General features: G+C 42.1%; 1 protein-coding gene across 4 annotated transcripts in view; it reads left to right on the forward strand.

Moving 5' to 3' along the window:
• ndrg4 (NDRG family member 4) overlaps positions 1-24,036 on the forward strand; it is a 167,067-nt gene that overhangs the window by 49,682 nt on the left and 93,349 nt on the right. For 3 of the 4 annotated variants that reach the window (XM_080187193.1, XM_080187190.1, XM_080187191.1), the window contains exon 3: positions 2,201-2,245. The exons of the other annotated variant lie outside the window; for it this stretch is intronic. In XM_080187193.1, coding sequence (XP_080043319.1) covers positions 2,201-2,245 — 45 coding nt within the window. The remainder of the gene's footprint in view (positions 1-2,200; positions 2,246-24,036) is intronic. 4 annotated transcript variants of the gene reach the window in all.

Raw genomic sequence — 24,036 nt, forward strand, 5'->3', positions numbered from 1 at the left:
CCTCTTTTCCTTGAGGGTTCAGCTCCTCCCTTTGGTGAATCTGATGCCTTCATTGTAATCTTCCCCTCCTTCTCTCCTGCCTGTGATTATTCAGGCTCCATCTTCCTGATGGTCTCCTTTCTTCAGCATCAATGAGAAAGAGATGTGAGTCAGTATCAGCCTGAAAAAGTCCTATTTCTGGCAATGACTCGTCAGTAAATTTGGGTTCAAGTGCTTTGTTAGTGTTGAAAATAAATTTCCCTAAAAATCTAGGCCAATGCAGATTTTATTTCAAGGTGTGTCTCCCTCTAATCCTCTAACCCACTCCCACCACCTGTTTACATGACTGCCTGCTATGAGATTGCTTTGGCCAAGCTCTTCGATCTTCTGCTTTCAACCCAGGTGCTTTGCTCCTCATTCACTTTACTCAAATGCTACAGCCTTTAGAATACAAATGAGCAAAAAGCTTAGCCAGGAACTGAGATTATTTCTTCTGTGAAGCTGCCAGTACCATGATTGTAACATGCACCTGAAGCTTGGTCAGTTGCCCAATTGCTCTAGAATATATTACCACTCTGGGGAGTCTCCACACTGTGAACAAGGGGTTAATTCAAAGAGATCGATTAATACCCCTTTGTGGGATTAGTCTTGCATGAAAGCACATCCTAGTTTCATTTTCCTGATTCCTTGCATTGTCATTGAAAGTTCCTAACATATCTCCGCTGTGCATATTTCCTCATTTAGGAATGCACAGTTCAGTTGAGCGTCTCTTTTAATCAGTGCCAGTTCATGCACCTGCCCTCCAATCCATCCTCAGAACCCTCACCAGCACAGTATCTCCTGATTTTATTTTTGTACTGCACTATCACGGCAGGTTGGAAGATAGTGCTGCTGTGTTCTCACTACCAGATCAGCTTGGTCCCTCCCTGTATGAGTGTGACAATTGTCCTGCATTGTCCCATTGTCCTGCAGGCCTTAATGTTCAGAATTCCCTCCCTCTAAGAACCTGTCAATCCTCCGCTTGTATTCCTTCATCCCATTGTGATTGAGGTGGATATCTGTTTTGTACCCTCTGAACATGAAGATGTGCCTATACCCTATGTGGACGTCACCCCTCCCATTATGAGGACATATATCACCCACCCTCTTACTACATCCTTGAATACTACAATATATCTAAGGCTGCAGATGCATCCTCTGACTCAATGTGCCATATGCAACCTGGCATAATGTCAGAAATCCCCTGCACACACAACATCCTGGGCATGACAGAGGTTGCACACACACACACATGCACGCACATGTCTGAGTTCCTGCCAACATTGCACAATGCAAGGTAGGTGAACAAACCTTGAAAGCCTGTTGAAATGCAGGCCACGAGGTATACATCGCATAGCTACTGTTGTGAAACATGCTGTTCCAACTGGACATAGATGTGCCCTTGTGATTCAGCATGGGGGGATGATTCCAGTGAGATTTTCTGCTTCCGTCTGCCATGATGCCTACCATGGGAGGGGCCAGAAAATCCTGCCAATTAAATCCCCCCAAACCTCCATTATCCATTTATTCTAATTGGTGGTAAGATAATTTGAACCAATCAAAAAAAAGTTCCTGCTTTCTGCTTATTTCCTGTTCTACCATAACTCACTGAGCCATGTCACAAATTATCCACTCAAATTAATAAATATTTAAAGTCATAACCATTTGAAATTTGAATTGATATTGTGCCCTATCAAGGAAAGCAGCAGAAAATCTATATAGAAGATAGCGAACATTTCAACCCTTTAAGGCTGCTTAGCTCTACTAAAATGGTTGCTTGGTTGCTATTGGTGATTAAGAAATGTGGAATAAAACTCTCGAGAACCCACCCAGGCAGTTTGATGAGCTGATCCCTGACTAGTTAATTAAACTGATACCCCAAATGTATAGTTAGACTGCATCTGTATTTTCTTCCTGTTTACTATTACCAACATATAATATCACGGTTTTTCTTTCTGAATGATTAGTGAAGACATTCAAAATCATCCAGAATATTGCACATTTTACATCACAACCAAAGAATAGACGATTTTTCATAGTTATTCAGGAAGGGTTGTGGGTGCAAGTTCAGTTGCAATGTTCAATAGCAATCTTTAATAGTGATAATAAACATCACAGCACAGCTAATGAAGATCTTGCATTGTTGTTCCATATGAAGTTCGTTCTTTTTCTCTTTTTGTAGGACAGTTGTGATGTGTTCCTGCCACCCCTGGATTCAAATTGGCAGGTACTGTACACCAATTCTTTTTGACATTGTAGAACAATAGTCTTGAGTTCTGCTTGGATCAGAGTGATTTCTGGGGACAGAATTGATGTCTGAAGCTGTGTGAGCCATCTTGGGAATTCTTTATGGTCTTCCTGGTGCCTTAACTTAAAGCATAGATTTAAGCCTACATTCAAAATATATTTTCTCCCCATGGTTATGCTGACTGTTGCCAGCAGCACACCTCAGGTGAAGAAGTGCGTTACACCACTGTAATGATAAGAAAACTAGTTGCTAATGCCACTATGTATCTGGGAAATTCGCAGATCCATACTGAGGTAACCGCGCTTCATGATTCTCTTATCACAGCGAATTACACCCTCTGCTTGCTGATTTTTTGTTCAAGAACAAAACAGGCCAGGAGGAAATTGTAGACAAAACCTTAATTGCAGCATGCCATGCCACAGTGCTCTGCTTCCAAAAGTTGTTGTACTTCAAAGGATGGGAAAAAAGACTTTAGGGTCCCCAGTGAAAGTTAGTTGAGTGGCAAGGAGTTGAGTGCAAATGAGATCAATTGATCAGATGTGAGTCCCTTGGAGGAAATGAGCCTTATGAGACTGGGGAGCTGGAAGTTGTGAATAGTATAGGGTTGAGATTAGTGTAGGGGAAGATGTGGAGCCAATAGCACATAACATAGCTGTGCAGTTAGTTGTGATCATTGAAAAAAAAATCCATAAACTCCTCACACTTAGCAGTGCAGGGACAAGAATACAATACAAAGTGGTCCTTCGGGAGCAAAAAGCATTTGCCTTTACAGTGGTCATTAGGTTTGAATTAGTTCTGGAAAAGGACGAGCAGCAAGCTAGACTAGAAATACTTAATTGGAGATGTCCAGTTTCATGGGGTTGAAAATGAATGTAACTGGAACAAACTGGAATCAAAGACTTGCAGGCAAAAATGTATTTGGACACTGGGCCGTCTTTGAAGAGGAGCTGGTTTGATATACTCCAATTAAGGAAAAGGTAGGATAACCAACGTCAGAGCTCCTTGGATGTTGAAAGAGATAGCGAGTAAGATGAGCAGAGAAAAGAGAATGACAGATGTCAGGCTGATGATACAAGTCAGAATCAGGTTTAATATACAACATTGAGGGGAAGTGAAAAGTAAAATGAAAGGCAAAGAACGAATACAAGAATTGATTGATAGCTAACATCAAATGTAATTCAAATGTATTTTTTCATTATATGAATAGTTGACAGATGGTAGGAGGAGGGATGGGGTTGATAAGAGAACAAAAAGGAGATTTATGCTTGGATGCATAGGACATTGATGAGGTATTAAATGAGTACTTTGCAATTATCCTTATTAAGGAAGAAGATGCACCAAAATCACAGTGAAAGAGGACACAGTTGACATATTGGATGGTCTGAACATGGATAAAGGGGAGGTACCGGAAAGATTGGATGTATTTAAAGTAGATACGTTAACAGGTCTGGGTGGGATGCATCCAAGGTTGCAGGGAAGACTGGAAATCATTATAATCTTCCAATTCTCTTTGGATATGGGGAGGGTGGTACTAATGGGCTGGAAAATTGCAAATATTACACCTTTGTTCAGAAAAATAAGTAAGGATAACAACAGCATCTTCACGCAACAGTTTTAGCCTTGGTAATAGGGAAAGTTTTAGAAATAAAGGCCCATGTTTTCAGGTCTCTGGATCATTGGAGACTGGATGTACCCCCCAAGATGCACTTCGGGATCCTATGGAAGTCAGAATGCACTGACTCAATGGGAAGTGCCTTCAAAATTTGTACTTCCAATGGGCAATTCTCCTGTTCCCTGTCAAACTCCGGAAAAGTCTTCGAACCTGAGTTAGAGTTGGAGATTTCAGCCAGTTCCAACTTTCTTACCTGGCTGGTTACTCTCTCCACCCCACAACCTGACCATCTCCAACAGCCAAGTTGAACACCCCTTCTGATTTAACCTGACTAGTCCCCACCACCCAACCCGGTTCCCTCCCAATCTCACACTCATAATCACTCATATACTCAGTCACACATACACTGACTCACCCATCCAGCCATTCGCCACTTACTCATTCTTTCACTTCATCGTCACCCCACTCACTCGCTCGCTCATTCCCCTCATTACCACACACCCTCATGAAGTAACAGAGAGGGTTGATTAATGCAATGCGATTGATGTAATGTATATTGCCCTCCAAGAAGTTTTTGATAAAGTGCAAATTTGCAGCCCATCAAATAAAAAGCAGAAAGTAATGGTGAATGCTTGTTTTTTTTGGATTGGAAGAATGTGTTTAGTGGGGTTCACAGGAGATGGTACTGGGACCACTGCTTTATCAAATACATACTAATGAGTTGGACTTGGATGTGTATGGCGCAATGACAAAATTTGCATAATACAAAACTTGCAAGTGCAGTAAACGTTGATGAGAGTGGCATGAGACTTCAAGACGAAACAGGTTGGTTGAATGGACAGATGTGTGGCAAATTAAATTTAATGTGGATAAGCGTGAAGTGATACATTTTAGTAAGAAGAAAGAGGAGAGATGATAGAAACTAAAGCGTACAATTTCAAAGAGGGCATAGGAACACAGAGACCTGATGCTTTAAGTATAAATCAATGAAATGGCAGGGCAGTTAAGAAAATGGTTCAGAAGGCATTTTGGATCCTGAGTTGGTCATGATCTTCCCCTCTAGCTAAACAAAAATAAGAAGGTTCTGATGAAAGTTCATAAAACACTGGTTCAACCTCAGCCGGAATATTTTGTCCAACTCTAGGCGCTACGATTAAAAGGATGTAAAGGCCTTTGAGGAAAAGAATTCACAAGAATGCAGAGATGAAAAACTTCAGTTATGCAGATTGATTGTAGAAGCTGGATGACATTCATTGAGAGGAGATTTGACAGAAGTGTTCAAAATCACAAAAGTTTTGACAGGGTAGATAGAAAAAAAACTGTTCCCATTGGTGGAAGGGCCTGTAACCAGAGGACACAGATTTAATGTGATTAGCGAAAGAAAGGCATCATGACAAAAGATTTTATGCAGCAAGTGGTAATGAAATACAATTCAATGAAAGGATAATGAGAGCAGGTTCAGTTGTAGCTTTCAAAGGACAATTAGTAAGTACTTGAAGTGAGAAAATTTGTCGGGCCGCAGAGAAAGAGCGGGAGGCAAGACTAGCTGGATTGCTCTTGGAGAGAGCCTGCATAGACTTGAGTTGAATGGTCTCCTGTGTTGTAACGATTCCATGATTCACCAGAATAATCTTGAAGAGGAAAATGTAACCTGTTCCTTTGACCAGACAGTTTAAATTATTTTCCATCTGTTTTATCTGAAATCACACTGACTCCATAGTGGAGACATAGCGTCTGTCTCCTTTTTCTCTCCCTCTTTTGTCAGATTTTCCCATTCTTACACTCACCACCCTTTCCCATAGTCTAGATCAATATTTTTAACCTACTAACCTTCCTCCACCATGATTAAACTGAAGACCTTGGGTTAGATTTTTGGCCACCACCAAAGCTGTAATTGGAAACAACATGCTGGTTCCTGGCACATTCTGCCTCACAACAGGTAGTTAATTAGACTGGTTAAGAGCCTTAAGTCCAATTAAAAGAGGCTGACTGGAATTTCCCAAGTTGGTGGGGGTCAGGTTAGGTACCTGGAAGAGGGCACCTGGGGGCAGGGTGGGGAGCTGTAGTGCCCCAGACAGGCCTGGAGGCCTTCCCAGCCTGTCTGGGCATGAGAGTTCCCATATGCTGCCACAGCAGCCACCTGGCTGCAATAACCATTTTTAATGTAAGATTTTAAAGATGATTACAGAGAGGACATCTCCATGTTGAAGTATCGTCACTCCCTTACAGTTATCCTCTATCGTCTAACCAGCTGCTCCTCTCCAGCTGGAAAAACTCTACTTGGGCACCAGTTTCAAGATTTTACTGTCCTGAATTGGATGGTGATCCTGCCTCAATGTTAATTAAAGGGGCATACTGCAAAAATTGCAATGAGTGATTGTTTTCCCAGTAAGAAGTCTCACAACACCAGGTTGAAGTTCAACAGGTTTATTTGGTAGCAAAATCCACTAGCTTTCAGAGCGCAGCTCCTTCGTCAGGTAAGTGAGAGTTCTGTTCACAAACAGGGCATATAAAGACACAAACTCAATTTACAAATTAATGGTTAGAATGCGAGTCTTTATAGAACATAAGAACATAAGAAATAGGAGTAGGAGTAGGCCATCTAGCCCTTCGAGCCTGCCCCGCCATTCAATAAGATTTTGGCTGATCTGAAGTGGATCAGTTCCACTTTCCCGCCTGGTCCCCATAACCCATAATTCCCTTATCTACCAGAAATCTATCTACTCATGACTTAAACATATTCAACAAGGTAGCCTCCACCACTTCAATGGGCAGAGAATTCCAGAGATTCACACCCTCTGAGAGAAGAAGTTCCTCCTCAGATCTGTTCTAAACTGTCCCCCTCTTATTTTGAGGCTGTGCCCTCTAGTTCTGGTTTCATTTCTAAGTGGAAAGAATCTCTCTACCTCTACTCTATCTAGCCCCTTCATTATTTTGTAAGTCTCATCCCCCCTCAGCCTTCTAAACTCCAACGAGTACAGGCCCAAGTCTATTCAATCTCTCCTCATAAGCTAGCCCCATCATTGCCAGTAACAGCCTGGTGAACCTTCTTTGTACTCTCTCCAAGGCTAATATATCCTTGTCGTAAAGGTACAGACAATGTGAGTGGAGAACCGCCTTGGAGGCCGCCTTGGAGAATACTTTGGGTAAGCGTTCTCCAAGGTGGCCTTCACAACACACAACGCAGAGTCGCTCAGCAGAGACTGATAGCCAAGTTCCACACACATGAGGAAGGCCTCAACCAGGATCTTGGGTTCATATCACATTATCTGTAACCCCCACAACTTGCCTGGGGTTGCAAAATCTCATTAACTGTTCTCGTAGAAACATAGAATCCTACAGTGCAGAAAATGGCCCTTTGGCCCATCGAGTCTGCACTGAACACAATCCTATCCAGACCCTACCCCCATATCCCTATATATTATACCCACTAATCCCTCTAACCTACGCATCCCTAGACACTAAGGGGCAATTTCTTAGCATGGCCAATCAACCTAACCTGCACATCTTTGGACTGTGAGAGAAAACCGGAGTACCCGGAGGAAACCCACGCAGACACGAAGAGAAGGTGCAAACTCCACACAGACAGTGACCCGAGTCGGGAATCAAACCGAGGACCCTGGAACTGTGAAGCAGCAGTGCTAACCACTGTGCTACCGTGCGGCCCATTGTCTGGAGACAATACACATCTCTTTAACCCATTCTTAACGTTCCCTCCATTCACATTATCTGTACCTTTAAGACTTGATTACCTATAAAGACTCGTTATCCAACCATTATTCTGTAAATTGAGTTTGTGTCTTTATGTGCTCTGTTTGTGAACAGAACTCCCACTTACCTAACGAAGGAGCAGCGCTCTGAAAGCTAGTGGATTTTGCTACCAAATAAACCTGTTGGACTTTAACCTGATGTTGTGAGACTTCATACTGTGTTTACCCCAGTCCAACGCCAGCATCTCCACATCATGATTGTTTTCCCCAAGGCATGGATTTGGGACCAGGAACAGTCCAGACTTCTGTCTTCTGCCCCTTGTGGGAAAATCCAGTCTTTTTATGGCATAAAGTGAAAATAGCTGGAAAGCTCCTGAGCATGTTCCTGAATGGTGGAATCAGCGAGGTAAACTTTTCTCTTTGCAGCCTCCTTATTGTCCTATAGTAACAAGCTCTTGGACCATAAAAGTAAGAGCATAAGAGTGATACACTCCGTTATGACAAGTCCAGCTGTGCTAAATTACAGATCCCTGTTCTTGAGGTTTATGAAAGCTTTCTCTGCTTACAGCATAACATTTAGACATTTGTCACATTGGTAACCAAGCGTATTTGCTATATTTAGTCAAGATGTTGGCCACCCAATTTACATAATAAGTTAATAATGATCCACTGTCAAATTATGAACCAAAACTTAATAGACATAAGAATTCTGTGAACATTCAGTCTGTTACTCTTTCAGTAACTCTAATTGATGGGAATTCAGTTTCTGTTAAGAAAGCAAACACAGATTTTAAATTTCAATTTTGTTCAAACGTCACCATCTCAATTAACACTCACCTCGGATGCCAGTGTGATTTGGTCACAGCTTCCAGGCGCTAATCAGATTTTCTTTTTGGTTTTGGATGATTCACTGGCTTCAAACAAATAGAAATAACAAATATGTTTAGAAAGCAATCAGCAGTTTCTGAGAAAGAAAGAAATGACTCGTTTATTTCTTTAACGCTCTTTATGTAACGTCTTTTACCACTTAAGTACATCGCAAGGCACTATCGGCCAATGAATTACTTTGAAGTATTATAATGTAGGGAAAAATTAGCTGTCAATTTGCAAACAGCAAGCTCCCACAAACAGTAATGGGATAATGACCAGAAAACCTGTGCAAGAAACAGACAAACGAGAGATGCTACTCTGCAAGAAGCCAAGAGAGGCTACTAAGGCATGAAAATACCCTGTCAGGCACAGCAGTAGAAGCTAAATCCATAATTGCTTTTAAATGGGGAGTGCATTGGTTTGGAACAAGGCAAGTCTTTAAAATGGTGTGGGGGATGAGCTAAGTGGATCACTTGTTCAGAGAGCCAGCACAGGTTCAATGGGCTGAAAAGCTTACTACCTCTGCGCTGTAAAATTGTATAAGCTGATTTTTCTATGCAGGTTTGAGTTGGTCATTATTTGTTTTAAAATCCCCATGAATCATAAATCCATAATCGCACTTAATTTTCTGCTCTAACCTAATTTGCATAAATGTGACCCACTCAGGTTGGTCAAGATTGTGCCATTAATAGGAGTAGGCAATAACATGTCTGTCAAATTTGAACAGACAGGACAATTAAGTGAAAGTATCTGAAGCAAAGGATAAAAATTCACAAAGCTTCCAGAGAGGTATATAATCCTAGTATGATCCTTCTCGAAGCTGAAGTTGCAGACCAAGATAAAAGGAAAACTGCTAGAATGAATTTGTGGACATGACAAAATGCAATTAAGCGCTGGCTGATTCCTTGACTGCTGAAATCAAAAAGGTGCTGTATTGAATGCTTACAATAACAACAACTTAAATTTAGATGGTTCCTTTAACTTAGTAAAACCTCCAAAGGTGCTACATAGGAGCATATTCAAACAAATGAACTTTGAGCCAAAGAAGTAGGCATTTAGGCAGGTAAGCAAAAGCTAGGTTAATAAGATAGGTTTCAGGAGGGTCTTGAAGGACCAGAAAAATGGTGACAGAGAGCCTTAAGGAGGGCATTCTAAAACTTAAGGCCTTAGCAGCTAAAAGTGCAAATGCTGATGGGAGGATGAAGGAAGTGGGAAATGGACAAGAGGCCAGTGTAGGAGGATGTTGTAAACAGGAGGAGGATTAAATTAAACAACATTAAATTCTCCTCTCACCCCTTGCCTGTAAGCAGGAAGGTATTTTTGATTTGCTTCTCCTTTTGTAAGCAATAGCACATTTCCCAACCCCTCGGTTTTGGTCTGATTCAATATTCTGTGAATAATTCTTCAGCAAACTCTAGATAAGATGAACTTTGCACATACTGAAACCATGAGAGGAGGAAGGTTGCAATACTGCCGCCTCTTCATTTAGATAGTAAAAGAGGGATATAGAAAAATATTTCCAGTGCAGAGACCATAAAGAAAGTAAATATTGTTTCACAAGGGTCCAGAATCAAAGTCCAATGAGGTATTCCTTCACAGAGTTTGGCAGGCTGCAAACCATTGCTGGATAATTCGGAGTTGAGGAGGAACTTCTTCACTCAAAGGGTGGTGAATCTCTGGAATTCTCTGCCCGTTGAAGTGGTGGAGGCTACCTCGCTGAGTATATTTAAGTCACGGGTAGATAGGTTTTTGATAGACAAGGGAATTAAGGGTTATGGGGAGAAAGCGGAAAAGTGGAACTGATACACTTCAGATCAGCCATGATCTTATTGAATGGCGGGGCAGGCTCGAAGGGCTAGATGGCCTACTCCTGCTCCTGTTTCTTATGTTCTTATAATTCACTTTCCAGTAGAGTTGACTTCACACAATGAGATATGCGCCCAGAGATGAATGAGTCTTATTGGCAATGATATAGAGGTTCCAGCAGAAGCAGTGTATATGGGGCTTGGTATTCAATCTGAGCACAGCTTCTTTTCTGTGGTGCTGCTAGTTAGATGGTAAAATGGCAGACTGACCTTGCAGTATGGCAAGCAACATAACTGGTTCCACCAACTAGTGGTCCATGCCACATGTCTTCCACCTTTTCACAGTCTATGACAAAGGGTGTATATCTCTCCTCAGGATCCCCAAGGTGGTTAAATGTCTCAACCATTAAGAATTAAAAGGATGATTGTGAGGTCCTTTGTCCTAGCAGACTAGAAGATTTCAGTTGCCCAACCTGGCTATTGTATAGCTTTCTTTGAAATTGATCTATGCAGCTCACATGATTAGTGTCTCTTTGGAAATAACAGTGGGCAAGTTTCTTTGATTCTGCCAAGTGTTTTTTGTTTGTTCCAGGCAGACATAGATTCATTTTAAAAGATCTTTGTCCAGTCTTAAAAATGTAGAAAATTTTTGAGGACACCAACAATGTATAGCATGAAGTTTTAGTCCCCTCACAGAGGAGTACAGCGACCTCAATGAGTTGCAGTGGTAGGAGGATGTTACAGGGATAAGATGGGGCATGGGCCATGATTTAAATGCAACAATCAACATTTTTCAAGGGAAGGTTTCTCGAACCAGAAGCCACAATAGAATATTGAGTGCAGAGATTTTGGGTGTGAGTTAGCATATGGACAGCAGAGTTTTGGGTGGGAGGCTAACCGGTGAGTATTGGAATAGTTAGATCTGGAGGTAAATAAAGACATGATAGTGAATTTCAGCAGCACATGGGCTGAACTGCCACAACAAAGTATTGAGCCATGAGGTTCATGAAAGCATTTCTTCATGTTCTGGGTTGAGTTCTATGTTGAGATTCTTTGCTTTCTGTTTTGGCTATATTAAATTATTTTCCTGTCCTGCATGCTGATGCACACCAGGGCACAGTTTAACAAGTCCTGGTATCTCTGAGGTACTTCACCCAGATTGTTGTTCTTGCATGCTGGAAGAGTATTTAAACATTGAGAGGGCCACCACGGAGATGCCCAATACTGCCCCTATCTGGTAATCCCATGCACACAGTTTCCATTCGATAGCAACCAAGAGCTGAGACTTTGGCTACTTGTATCTTTCCTAATCCAAGAAGCTAAGACTGGTTGTACTGATGTACCATGCTCCAGTTGAGATCAGGGTATTTTTCTTCATGTATTTTTCTTCAGTGCTGTTGTTTGATTTAGTTTAAACATCTAAAATGTACAGTCATAACACAAGATTAGAAATAGGGAATAATTTGCAATGTTGAAAATAAAAAATAAAGTAAGATGTGATCTTCTTGCCATTTGGATATTTTGCTTCTGTGAAACCACTGCCTGGCAAAGAGTATGTAGTTGGAGCTTGAAATCCAAATACGGTACCTGTTATCCTTCATAGGATCAATAATTCAGTGATTTTCTTCCCCCCTTTGAACAGAGTGAGTGTATACTAGCTGAATGCGTAACCACTGCAATATCCACAGCCTGTTTCCCAGAATTATGGACAACCTCTGTAAAATCACTTTGGCTACTCAGGCTTTTGGATGAAGGACCTCTTAAAACCATAACAAGATGAAACCGATTTTTAAATCACACGGCCCTGTGTATTTAAAGTTTAAATACAATAATTTTCCTGTTTGAAGCCTGTCTGACCTTCTGTCAAAGGGTCTCCTGTACAGATAGAATGAACATACATTTATACAACATGTTTTACTCAACATCCTTAGGCATCCAAAACGCTTCTGCCAATTATGTGGTTTTAAAGTTCAATTACTGTTACTTAGATAAATTAAGCAACCATTATCCAACAGTAATGAGATTCCTGTTAATCAGATTTTTTCCAGTTAATCAGATTTTTTTTCTGTGGAACTGATTGAGTGAGAAATGTTGGCCAGGACCATAGGAGAACTAAATGTGATTCTTGACCTACGCAGGCTGCATAAACTAATTTCACTCCAGATAATACTGTCAACAGAGAGGCAACACGTTCCAATGTTCATCATAGACACACCAAGCAGATATACAAAGCAAATGTTGATTTATGCACACACACTGGTGTACACTTACAATAATGTAAACACGTGCACTGACACCCATGAATTGAAATGAATATAGTTGTACACATATTGGTGTACATAATTGGTTCCCAACCTCTTAAGTAACACTGCACACCTCAATGAGACAAACAATTCTACAGCACACCCACTTTTTTCAGCTGAATTGATTGCTCATCAATGTCACGTTTACTTACATTTACTGTAGTTACATTCTTACAAGAAAAGTTTGTAGCATACAATTAAAATTCAATGGATCAGATCAAAATATAAAGTTGAGTAAGAAATAACAACGGGTTAGTGGGTAGGCACAGAATCTTTTGATCAGGGAATGAATTGATGAGAGGCCTTTCCCAGATACCGGAAACAACAGTCTGAATAAATACAGGTGCTGGATATGCACGTCTGCAGGAACTAGTTTTGAACAGAAAATCTGGAAGTCTGGCTTTCCCTATTTGCTATAGAGTTTTAGATCCAATTTATTGTAGATCCAATGTACAATAATGGGGGGGAAGGTGGGGTGGAAAGGGGTTCAATCCCAGGAAAGAAGGGGACAAATCCATGACCCACCAGAAGACCTATATTTGGCCTGTGGGAGGGTGCCATTGAATGGCAAGCCAATGTTGAGAGGGGAAAGGAGGGCAGCAGCAATCAGCACAAATAATCTATCAAAGAACTTCACAGTGCACGTGGCTTGGGTTTCATAGCCAGCAGAAAGAAAATGCCAAAAATCTGACTCCTTTTTGATAGCATTAATAAGGAACAGATTGTAAGAAAAACAGGAAATGCTAGAAAATCTCAGGTCTGACTGCATCTGTAGAGAGAAAGCAGAATCATCCAGACTCAAAACAATAGCTCTGTTCACTTTCCACAGATGCTGTCAGACCTGCTGAGATTTTCCAGCATTTTTGGTTTTTGTTTCTGATTCCAGCATCTGCAGTAATTTGCTTTTATCAGATTGTAAGTTTGGACTGAAGGTCTCAGAGTCAAAATGTATTTTTGAAGGTGAAATGATTTAGACAGGGGGGACCTGCACCTACATAGTCACATTGTTGAGAGGTATTGTGACCCTCAGTGGCCAGACACTCCAGCCTCTTTGGTGTCAGGCAGATGTGTTTTTATTTCTACAGTGGTGGAGGTAGTTGAGCAGCCCGGGAAAGGGAGAATAAACCTTGAACAAACCAACAATTTTTAAGTCTTTCGGCACCTACATTTTCAGTGTTTCCCACTGATGCCTCGTTGTTGGCACAGGCACAATGCTGACTCCAGTCCCACTGCTTAAGAAACTGGGCCCATTTCACCGCTCCTACCTCACATGGAGGATTGCATGCTACAGCAAGCATAGCGAACCAGCACCTCAAACAGCCTGCAACTTCTCCAGAACCCTCTAAACAACCACTGCCAATCCTCAAGCAAGGAAATCCGAACATTAAGGCCCTGCTGTGACCAAATCTTCCAAGCAGGGGCTCGGAGCTTGTCCCACAGACACGGATGCAGCACATCTGCACGCCTATGCTGCAGTACACTGGTTGAAAACCACTCGTGTATACACACATTAGAGCACTTTGACATATACATGTAAAAACTGGCCTTTTGACATATGTAGCAGTTTAGAACATGCATGTTGAGATGCCCCTGCTCAATGATTGCATATGCAATGTTACACACACATGCCAACAAACAACTTAATTGTGAGTCCATAACACAACCAAGACTAATACTGTCCTCACCTTTTGTGTATTTGGCTGCATTAGTTATGTTCACACAGAACGTATGTGGGCAAGTGCAAACATGTACACTAGCGTACAAATGAGCATTCAGGCATTTACTGGCATACACATACATTCTGACATCACACATAATATTGCATAGACATTTATACATGGTTATCCACATGAATATACTAACAAACAACTGCACATGCACAGCCAAAAACATTAACTTTCACACACAATGACAAATACATTGTACACTGGTACACTTAGACAGACTGATAATGAATTAAATGGCATTTTTATGATAAAAGTTAAGGCACTTGGAATTAGGACAAATAGCTGAAAGGATAGAAGGAATTTGTTTTTAAAGCACAGAGTAAGGATATAGTGGGATGAACCAGATTGGAGAAAAATGCCAGGATAAGCACTGGATTGCCTAGCAACCTTCTTTCTCATTGTGTCTTAGCAGTGAACCGTTTTAGACGGTTCACCTGGTATGATTCAAGAACCACACTCTGATATGATAGTCTCTGCCAAGCTTGCTGCAAATGAAGCAGTGGACTGAAACAGTGCAGGATTCTCTGTTTTCTCTGGGGCTCTCATCTCAGCCAGCTAAACTTTCTATTTTTCCTTGATTCTTCTGATGCCTCTCCCAACAAGCAGCTGCTAGTGGTTTTAGCCAGTGGTGATTGTCGGCTGGTTGTTTATGTCGATGTCCACTATCTTCCTATCTCACTTGCACAGAGCTCACTTGCAACATTCAACATCATATTACCAATGCTGATTGATGTTGGAATGGCAACACAGTGGACCATGACATTTATATTTGTAATGTTGATGGTCAAAACAAAACCTTAACAGGCATGAGTGAGTCTGTCAATTTTCAGCTAGAGGTATTCTTCAGCATGCAATGTTAGTGTGGCATCATCTGCAGAGCGCAATTCTCTGATGAGAACTTTGATCTTATTGCAGGCAAGGCAGAACAGCTTTCACTTGGTTCTCGTGCGAAGGAAGACATCCTCGGTAGATGAACTGAAGGCATATGACAATAATAAAGGGAAAAATATGCTAGAGGGTATCAGCACCAAAACACAACCTCGTTTTAACCCTTCTGCAGATTTCAAAGTGTTCCAATGTTGCCCCAGCATAACTGACCTTGCCCCTCAAGTTGCCATGGAAAGAGGAGAACACTTGTTCAGACTTTACATTAATGATTTGGACCTTAGAATAAATAACTCTTTAAACAAAAATTGCCAATGTTACCAAACTGGTGGGTGTAGCTAACAGTGAGGAAAAATGCAACAAGAACACATTAAGAACTTGCAGATTAGATAGCTAAAGTGCCAAATGAACTATGACATAGATAAATGTGAGGTGACTCACTTAGGTAGGAAAAAAAATCACCTACACCTCAGAGAATAAAACAACTCAATGGGGAGAAGAGCAAAGAGATGTAGGGAATCAGGTCAAAATTCATTAAAATCAGCATTGCAGGTCAGCAAAGCAATTATAAATATTATCAACGCATTGGGATTTATATCTAGGGGCATAAAATTCAAAGTAATGAAGTTATGTTTAACTTATATAGGACCCTGAGCACTTCTGATTTCCATACTATAAAAAGTCAGGAAACTAAAGAAAAGGCAAATAAAGATTTACAAGGATGGTGCCAAGACTGAGAGATTACAGCTGTTGAAAAAAATTGAAGATGTTAGAAATTTTTCTTGAGAAAATAGAAGTCTTAGACGTGAACAGATAGAGGTCTTTAAAAATATGAATGGTTGGACAAGGTGGATGTGGAAAGGGGGATTCCACTTATGGAAATATCCAAAATTAGGGATTATACATATAAGATAGTTTCTAATCTAATAGGGAAAGCAGTGAAGAGGGCACTCAGTAGAGCGCATACCTCCACCATACTGTGTTAACCCAGCATTATTACAATTACTTGATTCTTTGAGAAATTTTCTTGCCCATATCAATAAAACCGAAAAAAAAAGTTTTTTTTACTATCTTCCATTTCACTGAGGATTCAGGATAATCCACATTCAACAACCTGCTCTGAAAACTCTGCTCACGTTTTGACTGCTTTGACAAATTCTATCACATCAGCTGAAATAATCCGTAACGTCCAAAGCAATCAATATTATTCTTTAAAAAAAGTCAATTCATCCTTTCTCGTAATATTAATGGATTCTTTTTAAAAAATCCATCTTCACTAATCAGATCTTTTGTGGGCCTTTCCCCACTTCTGTACCAAGTTTCATTGGAATCCATCCATTAGTTTTATTTCCAGACAAACAATCTAACGGGGTAAAAACATTACCTCCGCCAGTCTCCTGTGGTAGAGGTAATAAGGAGAAATTGCTTTACCCAGAGGCAAGAATGTGGAACTTACTATCACAGGAAGTATTGAAGCAAGTGGCTTTGATACTTCCACATTTTACACAAGTACATAAGGAAGAATAGAAAAATATGCAGAAAGGAGGTAGATTGAATGATGGAGACTCGTGGGCTATAAACAGCAGATTGGACATTTGGCCTGTTTCTCTTCTATACTCTACATTTTATATATAATACTATGAGCATATGTTGACAAAAAATGACCACACACAGATATTTACACACTGCATGATGCACAAGCACACCCAGAAACAAAAGAATACAGTAACTCCCCACTGACCTGAAAACATTTGTGCAGATCACTCGGTTTCCTTCCAAAGATTTTGGTAGTGGCTTATCTGCAAACTGGTTTTATAATTGATCTTATGTTGAAGATTTACGGTATATGCAGTGACATTCACATGAAAAAATTGACATCCATGGTCTCTGTTGATTTTCTATTTAATTACTACAGTTAGTCTGCTGGCCAACTAGCTAAATTAATGCAAGAATTTTCGAATTGCATAGTTAACCCAGAGCGCAACTATTAATCACAGTAGTGAAACAATAACATTTATACAGAGCCAGATGTACTGAGCCATCGTGAGTCAGCACCAAGCAAACCCACCACTGTTGGTAAATGAAAGATTAAGCTGTTGGGAAAATCAGGCATCTTTTGCAGTCAGTTTATTGTTAGTTATTTAATCTTTTTAATACTTCTTGTTCCAATTTCCCTTGATTCCTTTTTCGCTTCCCTCCCCCAAGTCATGCATCAAACTAGATAGAGCAAAGTTTCAATCCATTTAATTGTGAGCATTGTGGCCAAGACCAATTCCGCCCTCACTACATGTGTATTTGAAAGTATTAGTTAGCTGAGAGTGATTGATACGTTTGCTCAATTTTACTAAAAAGCAAAAAAACCTTCAAAAGATATTTGATTGCCACAAAACAGACTAACTTGTAAAATCAATGTATGTAGGATAAAAAGGGAAGTGGTAACTTGTATGTAATTGGCTAAGATCGGGGTTTTCAATCTTTTAGCTTCTGAGGCCACCCTCCAGAGCTAAAAAAAAATCCACAAAATGCTTTTTGTGGACAGGATAGATATAGGAAATTTTCCATATTCTCGATAGATGCCAGTGTTGGATCTGTACTGGAACAGCTCAATCCCTTTATCTTTAAATATACCCTGCGTGCAGAATTGGATCTTGAAATTGAGTTTTAATCTTGAAAAATGTTGATCTGGCAGATCCCTGAACCTAGAGGACCAGAGCTTGGACATGAAGAGTACAATTTTAAAATTTAGGGATTATATAAAACTTAGCAATGTTGTACATAGTGAGGAACTTGGTAGCGACATAAACAAGACAATGATAGACCGAAAAATGGGCATGTCTGGCAGAGATAAGTGTGAAATGATGCATTTTGGGATGATCAAATGGAGAGGCATTATAATCTGAATGCTTCTATTTTGAGGGTGGGATTGCATATCCACAAATTTCTGAAGGTGGCAGGTAAGTTGGTAATAAAGGCAGTTAAGTAAACAAATGGGATGTTGGACTTTGCTTTTGATTCAACAGCCCAGCTTAATTGTTACAGTTCACTGGCTAGGTTGCAGTTGGAATATTCTATATAATTCCACTTTAGGAATGATGTTAAGGCCTTTGAGAGGGTGCAGAACAGATTTGACAGGGAAATACGAGGGATGAGGTATTTCTGTTATGTGAACTGCAATTGTGATTGCATCATCAATTAGTTCCATCATGGAACATATGGCATCATCCATGGTTGTCTCTGCTGGAATTTCCATCCCAGTCTGCCACAGGCAAGCAAAAAATGCCTTGTCATCAGGTTGGTTGGCCTCACCCTGCTCCTCTTTGTTCTCAACGCCTTGTGTCGCTATAAGCTGTTTGAACCCAGTTTGGTGGAAGCAGTTGGTAACTGTGGCTTGCAGCTCGATCTTCCACGCCTTCTTCATCATAAAATGGCATATGATTCAGTTAGTTTGTACCTCTGCTTCTTATTGGTGCTCTCACCTGAGAAATTAGCTGCTGCTGTTAGTGCATTTTCAGATTTCTAATCACCCATGATCCATTGGCTGGAGCTTGGCCTTTTATTAGCTTTGATACTCTTGAGGCCAGCTATCTCGAGGTGCAAGAAGCCATTGTCTGAAATGATCACAATCTTTGTTTTCTTTTTTGCTCACATTTTTGATCCATGCCGCAAAAATGCTGGAGGTCACCTCGGCAGTTTTATTAGCCTTGCTCTGCGTGGGTAGTGTCTTGACATTTGCAAAGCAACATGACTACTTGAACTTTTCTCAGAAGAAGTGACATTTTTTTAAATGCCATCCTTGTTGGCACAGAGCATAGCAGTGATACATTCTTTGCTCCACTTTCCACCATTGCAAGTTTCAACATAGGGAAAAGGAACATAGGGACAGAAGTAGGCAAATTCAGCCTTTCAAGCCTGCTGCGCCATTTAATCAGATCATGGCTGACCTCTCCCTGGACTCAAATCCACTTCCCCACCTGTGCCCAATAGTCCTTTATCCCGTTTTTTTATTAGAAATATATCTATCACCTTCTTGAAACCTTCAAGGAGACAGATATATTCAACTTTACACATCAAAGAGCAATCTGGCAAAAGACTGTAAAATAGTCCAGTTTCATTTGCACTTACAATGTCTTATGGTGCATACTTGTTCCAAGACATGGGTGAGACTATTTTGGAGACAATCATCTGTCATTGCTGCCATAACAGCTGCACCCTCACCACTTACTGAACGAAAGACAATGCCATGCCTTGTCTTGCATCAGTCCGACCATCTCATTGTTGCAGCCAAACTGCATGTGGACCAGCTTCTTTGGCAGGGTGGTACCCTTTTCCTGCAGGATTGAACATGAGATGAGAATATTCTCTGCTCAGGCTGCCTTGAATCATGTTAGCAGAGTTTCTTCAATATCAGGATAGGTACCCATTCCCATCCTCTTGCTTGTTGGAAAGAATGACTGTTTGTCAAATTCTTCCAAGATGTTTGCCTTGTGTTTCATAATGTTGGACAAAATCGATGGTGGAATCTTCCACTCTTTTTTTGAAGTCTGCTTTCTGCTTTGCACTATGTTTTTTCACTTCAACTTCACCTTTCTCTCCAATCATCAACACGTTTAACTTTCTCACAGATTCAGTCATGATATCAAATAGCGGTTTGCCCACTGCTACATGTGTTTGCACTCTTGGGTGGTTCAACACCATCCTGATTGGTCGGCACAGTCAAATGACAAGCTTTGGCAAGCTTGGCTAATCCAAAGTTACCAGTGCAGAATTTCAGCTTATCATGGGCTAATTTGGGATTTTCTATTCTTCCAGTGGGAGTGGTTGAAGACTTTGACATGAACAGAATGTTGTGTCATCTGAATTTAACTCATGATTTCACTGCAGTGGTGATTGCCCTTTTAAGAGCGACACAGCAGACGAGGGTCACCTGGCTTGAGGGACCAATTGAGACTGAGGGCCTGATTTTACCATCAAGTTGTGCCTGTTTTCTGGTGTGAAAACTTGGTAATGTCAGGCGTGAGTTAGCACGATCCGTGCCCACCTCTACACCGGTTCCCCCTTTACCAAGGCCTGAAAATGGCTGCGATGGGGACCGTGCCTGAAAAGGGCGCAACAGGCATTTAAATACATTTGCATGCATTTAAATTGACTTATTGGGCTGCACACCCAACTTTACTGGCACTTCCCCCTTTGCCACTGAATTCGCCTATCCAGAATTGGCATGAAACATACATGCTCCATAAAAGTCCAATTCGGGCACTCCAGTTAGTGAGGAGGTAAATGCCGAGTGTCTGACGGCTGTCTAGTTGAGATCAGTTTGGGGGGGGGTGTGAAGGAGGGTCCACTGTCACGCTGCCTGAGATCAGTGAAGGGGAACTCTGTCTGTGTTCAGTGAGGGGGAAAAGGAGGTCCACTGCTATTCTGCCTAAGATCAGAGGGAGGGATGGGGAGAAGGGCCCACGATCGGTCTGGGTGGCGGGGATTAGGGGGTCACTAATTTGTGGGGGTCGGGCAATGTCTATGGGGTGGATGTACCGGCGTTGGACTGGGGTAAACACAGTAAAAAGTCTGACAACACCAGGTTTAAGTCCAACCGATTTATTTGATAGTACACTCACTAGCTTTCAGGTTAGCCCCTTCGTCAGGTGAATGGAGAGTTCTGGCCTCAGACAGAGCATATAAAGCACAGACAGTTTACAGATTACTGATTAGAATGCGAATCTTTACACCTAACCTGCTGTTCAAGTCTTAAAGTGGCTGACAATGTGAGTGGAAGGAGCACTGATCACAGGTTACAGAGATGTGTATTGTCTCCAGACAGTACAGTAAGTGAGGTTTTGCAAACCCAGGCAAGTCATGGGGGTTACAGATAGTGCGACATGAACCCAAGATCCTTGTTGAGACCGTCCTCACGTGTGCGGAACTTGGCTATTAGTCTCTGCTCAGTGACTCTGCGCTGTCGTGTGTCGTGAAGGCCGCCTTGGAGAATGCTTACCCGAAGGTCAGAGGCTGAATGCCCGTGACCACTGAAGTGTTCGCCAACAGGAAGGGAACAGTCTTGCCTGGTGATTGTCGAGCGATGTTCATTCATCCGTTGTCGTAGCGTCTGCATGGTCTCCCCAGTGTACCATGCTTCGGGACATCCTTTCTTGCAACGTATCAGGTAGACAACGTTGGCCGAGTTGCAAGAGTATTTACCGCATACCTGGTGGATGGTATTCTCACGTGTGATGATGTCATCCGTGTCGATGATCCGGCATGTCTTGCAGAGGTTGCTGTGGCAGGGTTGAGTGGTATTGTGGTGACCACAGTGACCACAATACCACATAACCCTGCCACAGCAACCTCTGCAAGACATGCCGGATCATCGACACGGATGACATCATCACACGTGAGAATACCATCCACCAGGTACGCGGTACATACTCTTGCAACTCGGCCAACGTTGTCTACCTGATACGTTGCAAGAAAGGATGTCCCGAAGCATGGTACACTGGGGAGACCATGCAGACGCTACGACAACGGATGAATGAACATCGCTCGACAATCACCAGGCAAGACTGTTCCCTTCCTGTTGGCGAACACTTCAGTGGTCACGGGCATTCAGCCTCTGACCTTCGGGTAAGCATTCTCCAAGGCGGCCTTCACGACACACGACAGCGCAGAGTCACTGAGCAGAGACTAATAGCCAAGTTCCGCACACGTGAGGACAGTCTCAACAAGGATCTTGGGTTCATGTCGCACTATCTGTAACCCCCATGACTTGCCTGGGTTTGCAAAACCTCACTTACTGTACTGTCTGGAGACAATACACATCTCTGTAACCTGTGATCAGTGCTCCTTCCACTCACATTGTCAGCCACTTTAAGACTTGAACAGCAGGTTAGGTGTAAAGATTCGCATTCTAATCAGTAATCTGTAAACTGTCGGTGCTTTATATGCTCTGTCTGAGGCCAGAACTCTCCATTCACCTGACGAAGGGGCTAACCTGAAAACTAGTGAGTGTACTATCAAATAAATCGGTTGGACTTAAACCTGGTGTTGTCAGACTTTTTACAATGTCTATGGGGACAGGAGGAGGCATTACTCATCCTGGGAGTGATGTGGCAGGGGAGCTGTATTCTATCTTTTTTTTTCTGTGCGTGCGCAGTTGGAGGCACCGATCAGAGCTGCAGGGTTTTTGGCACGTAAGCCCTGTCCACAGGCTTGTGCAGCATAATTCAGAATTACTGATATTTCTTCAAGCAGAGTGTGACTTTTAGACCTGAGAACAGGTCTAAAAGCTGGGTCTGAAGCACTTCCAGTTTCAAGTCTGCCCAACACTTAGAATTGAAATAGTAAAATAGGGCCTGACAGTAGGTAATCACCCCAGAGAGTGGAGTCCCACCTAAGGCAGAAGACAGTCTAAAGGCATGTAGAAGACATGCAGGGACCGGGACAGCTGATCGGCTACTTCAGGGTAGTTGGACTGTGTGAAGTGGTGGAAGGGTTTGCAGGCTGATTAATTGTCCAATAGGCTGTGACATGAACGCTCCCTTCATAACCTCTTTATACTAACCAATCGAATATCCTACTGTAGGAGGATTTTCTGGACTTCTCCAACATATTATTGAAACATATAAGATTCAGTGGGGGCTTAACAGGGTATGTGCTGAGAGGATGTTTTCCTTCGTGAGGGAATCTATGAATGGAAGGCACTCTTTCTAAATAGGGGTCTTTATGACAAATATGAGTAATACTTCTCTCATAAGATCATTGCTTTTTGGAACTCTCTTTCTTACAGAGCAGCGGAAGCTGGATCATTGAATATGTTCAATACTAAGTTAGATTAATTTTTGATCTCCAAGGTAGTAAAGATTTTGGAAGGCAAGCATGAAAGTGGAGTTATTCCCACAACCAGATTATCCATTTGCATTGATTGGCAAAGCAGGTTTGAGCAGTTAAATAGCCTCGTTATAGAGTCATTGGGCAGAATTTTATGAGAAAAATTATAAATGTCCAGCTAGCGCAAAAACTGGAGAGTTTCAGATTCATTTTTTTGGACGAGACTTCACTCCCAATCTTATGCACTTAATGCATGAAAAAATGCGCTAGATTCTTTCCAGCCACTAGCAGCAGTGAACGGGACTTAAATTACCAACCAGCTTGCTGTAGCAGCAGACAGTGCTATTGCGCATGTTCAGACTTCTGTGGCTGCACACGCGCAACTGCAACTGCAGAGACCTTACAGAGAGAGAGAAAGAGAGATCTGTCAGTCCTCTGCTGCTGCAGCTGGCCTCAACTCAACCCTCCCCTGCTATCCCAGGAGCGTGTGAGGCCCAGAAATAAGGCCCCCCTTTGCCAGCCAGACTGATCACATCCCTATCCCCAACTCCCTACTGATCACCTGCAGAGTGGCAGAGAAGCTGTGACCACCCCCCTATTGCACCCCCCCCCCCCCCCCCCCCAACCGTCTATCAAGTCACATGCAGATTAGCAGCAGCCCCACCTTCCGTTCCTCCCTCAACAATTGCAGGCAAAGTGGAAACGGGCCTCCCTCCCTCCCTCACCGATCACCTGCAGAGTGTGCAGTGGGGCCCCCTCCACAGTCAGGCCATCCTGGCCTGGCCCCATACTTTCATCCCCACACCCATAGGCACCGCCCACCAGGCTCTGCCTCTTGGCACTGCCCCGTGGGCATTGCTATGGTGCCAGGCTGGCAGTGCCAGCCCAAGGGGCATCCCCTCCCTTGCCCTCGGCCTCCCTGGAGGGCCTCAATGGCTTCCAGATCTACTGTCAAGGACAACGTATCTATTGCTTGTTGATAGGGAACAGGTGTTTTCCTTGCAGAGAGAGTCTCTCCCGGTGAGGCCACAAAGGCA

The sequence above is a fragment of the Carcharhinus amblyrhynchos genome, chromosome 4 (genome assembly GCF_965287045.1).
Source record: "Carcharhinus amblyrhynchos chromosome 4, sCarAmb.v2.hapA, whole genome shotgun sequence".
NCBI lineage: Eukaryota > Metazoa > Chordata > Chondrichthyes > Carcharhiniformes > Carcharhinidae > Carcharhinus > Carcharhinus amblyrhynchos.